The 2,353-nt window shown below is 33.7% G+C and overlaps 1 protein-coding gene across 1 annotated transcript in view; it reads right to left on the bottom strand.

The window, feature by feature from the left end:
* Positions 1-751: 751 nt before the first annotated feature.
* The window catches only part of NUP107 (nucleoporin 107kDa), a 48,616-nt gene continuing 47,014 nt past the window's right edge, over positions 752-2,353 (bottom strand). The window contains 3 exon segments of the mRNA XM_012642016.1: positions 752-954; positions 1,436-1,538; positions 2,252-2,347. Coding sequence (XP_012497470.1) covers positions 752-954; positions 1,436-1,538; positions 2,252-2,347 — 402 coding nt within the window.

The following is a 2,353-nucleotide window of genomic DNA, read 5'->3' as shown; positions in this document are numbered from 1 at the left end:
GCCTCGGTCTCCCAGAGAGCTAGGATTACAGGCGTGAGCCACCGCGCCTGGCCAACAAAGCTTTTTAAGATTGGTTCTTAGAAATAATTTTGCACCAAAAAAAAGAAATAATTTTGCAGCATCAAGAAATAAAACTATTCAATATTTTTTTGTACAAAAAAATCATATTATGAATAAATGTTTTGTCAAGTGAGAAATACTAGCAAGATGTATATATATAGTGTGTGTTTTCTGGCATCTACTCTAGTCTCAGCACTCTGATCATGTATATATCCTGACATTTATCACTCTGTGATGTCTGCATGCCTATTTGTCTTTTCTTGACTAGCTTATTAGCTTTTAGAGGGCAAGGACAGAATGCTATACACAGATTTCGCCCTACTGTCTAACCCACTGTAATCAGTTGACTATTTATTAAATGAATTTTGAATGAGTATGCTGTTATTCTAGTCATAACAAATTTAAAACATCTTGCTTTTCTCAGTTATTGCCAAAAACAGAAATATTACAATTGAGACAAGCATTAACAGTATCTTATGAAAACATAAATTCTAGGTATCACACAGACTATCTTCTGTGTGAGACAATCTTGGCTGGTTAGCACTGATTAGAGATCATGCTAATGAAGACAAGGCCATGACTTTAATCTCCTTGTGGATCAGTCAGCACTACAGCCACAAGGGAGTTAAGATGAATCAGTAGCACTTCAGGAGAAAAAGTTCAAACTCTTGAGAGTAAATCAGAAAAATCATCACGAAGATGGGCACATCTGTGGTTTTTTTAAAAATCTCACCAAATAAGCTCTAATGCACAAATGTTCTCTGATAGCATTATCATCTTCAGCAGGAAGTGGACTTTCCATTCCTTGTTCTTCCCACTGATTATAGATTTCCGCTATAGAATCCTGAGGGATTTTCACAAATACCTCTTTTGCAGCTTCATGCTTTTTCGATGCTGTGGAAAAAAGATACACAATTTTCAACATTAATGGTCCTCTGTGTAATGATTTCTAAAGGAATCAACTCATTGATTTACAGCTTTTACAGTAAGCTGTAACCATTTCAGGTCCAAACGTACTTCTGTTAAAGGTATTGGTGATTTTGTACCTAATGGATTGCTTTCTTCCTATGTCAATGTGACAGTAATACAAAAGGACACATTAAATACAGTTACATTTACATACTTCTATGTCTTAAAGAAAGCAACTATATTTTTCAAAGTCTGACAGCCTTGACATTGTATACAAAATTGGTTAGGACAATAAAAATTCACTGTTAAATATGTTTTGTTTCATAATACGAAGTTTGATAGATCAAGAGTGGTTGGTTTTCTCCCCCCAGTAGAAGGATTTAAAAAACAAAAAACAAAACAAAATTCAAGAATATATGGATCTGAACAAAAACTTTTTAAAAAAGAATATAAAAATATAGCATACCTAAGAATTTTCTCATTATTGCATTGCCTTGTTTCAGTGCTTCTGCCCTCTGTGCTGGGTCAAATACCAACCAGTCAATTACATCAATCTTTAAACGATCCTCCTGTTCATTTAAGGGGGAAAAAATGAGATAAGAAACATCAGTTTTGTTTTTTTCCAAGATGTTCTGCATGTTAGTAGAATTAACTTATATCTGCACTTCTAGTGAACATCATTTTCCCTCAAGTCAAACAAAATTATGAAAGAATGTAACTGTCCTTATTTTCATATTTAATAGCTTTCTACTATAGAACAAATTTACTAGACTATAAACCTTGAATTATATATTGTATGCCCCTTAACCATGTGATTCCTTTAAGCGCTACTCTAAAACTGTTTTCTTTCTTAGACATAATTTCTATTTCTTTCCAAAGGTAAGAAGCCACCTAAAATAACCTAATGAGCTAAAAAGCCAAAACCCAGATTTTTTTTCTATTAAAGCTTTCTTTAACATAATACTACTAACAAGCAATCCCTTACATAAGAATTTTAATTTGCTGCCAATTTTTACAATTTAAAAGGCCTGGGCTGACAAACATTCTTAAAAAACAAAGAAACTAGCGTAGATCCTTTTGCAGTTCATAAGCTGATGACTGAATGTGAGATGTGCCTCTCTCAAACCTTGTTACGACATTGGCACATTACCTGTCTAATGTGAAAAAGAAAAAAAGAAACTAGTGTAGAACTTCTTTTATTGATATTAAGATAGAAGCTCACCAAGGAACAACATAGGGATTATTAGGAGTTATACAACCTCCACTCTGCCATCCAAATTACCTCAGTAGTGCCAGTGTCTAGGGCTGGGGCCAGATCATGATGACTAAATTCACCATTATCTTTCTTTCGAATATTCTCAACTACAGTTTTTGTTATTGTTGC

Source organism: Propithecus coquereli, unplaced genomic scaffold (assembly GCF_000956105.1).
Source record: "Propithecus coquereli isolate 6110/MARCELLA unplaced genomic scaffold, Pcoq_1.0 Scaffold172, whole genome shotgun sequence".
Lineage (NCBI taxonomy): Eukaryota > Metazoa > Chordata > Mammalia > Primates > Indriidae > Propithecus > Propithecus coquereli.
This window is presented reverse-complemented; position numbering and strand designations above follow the sequence as displayed.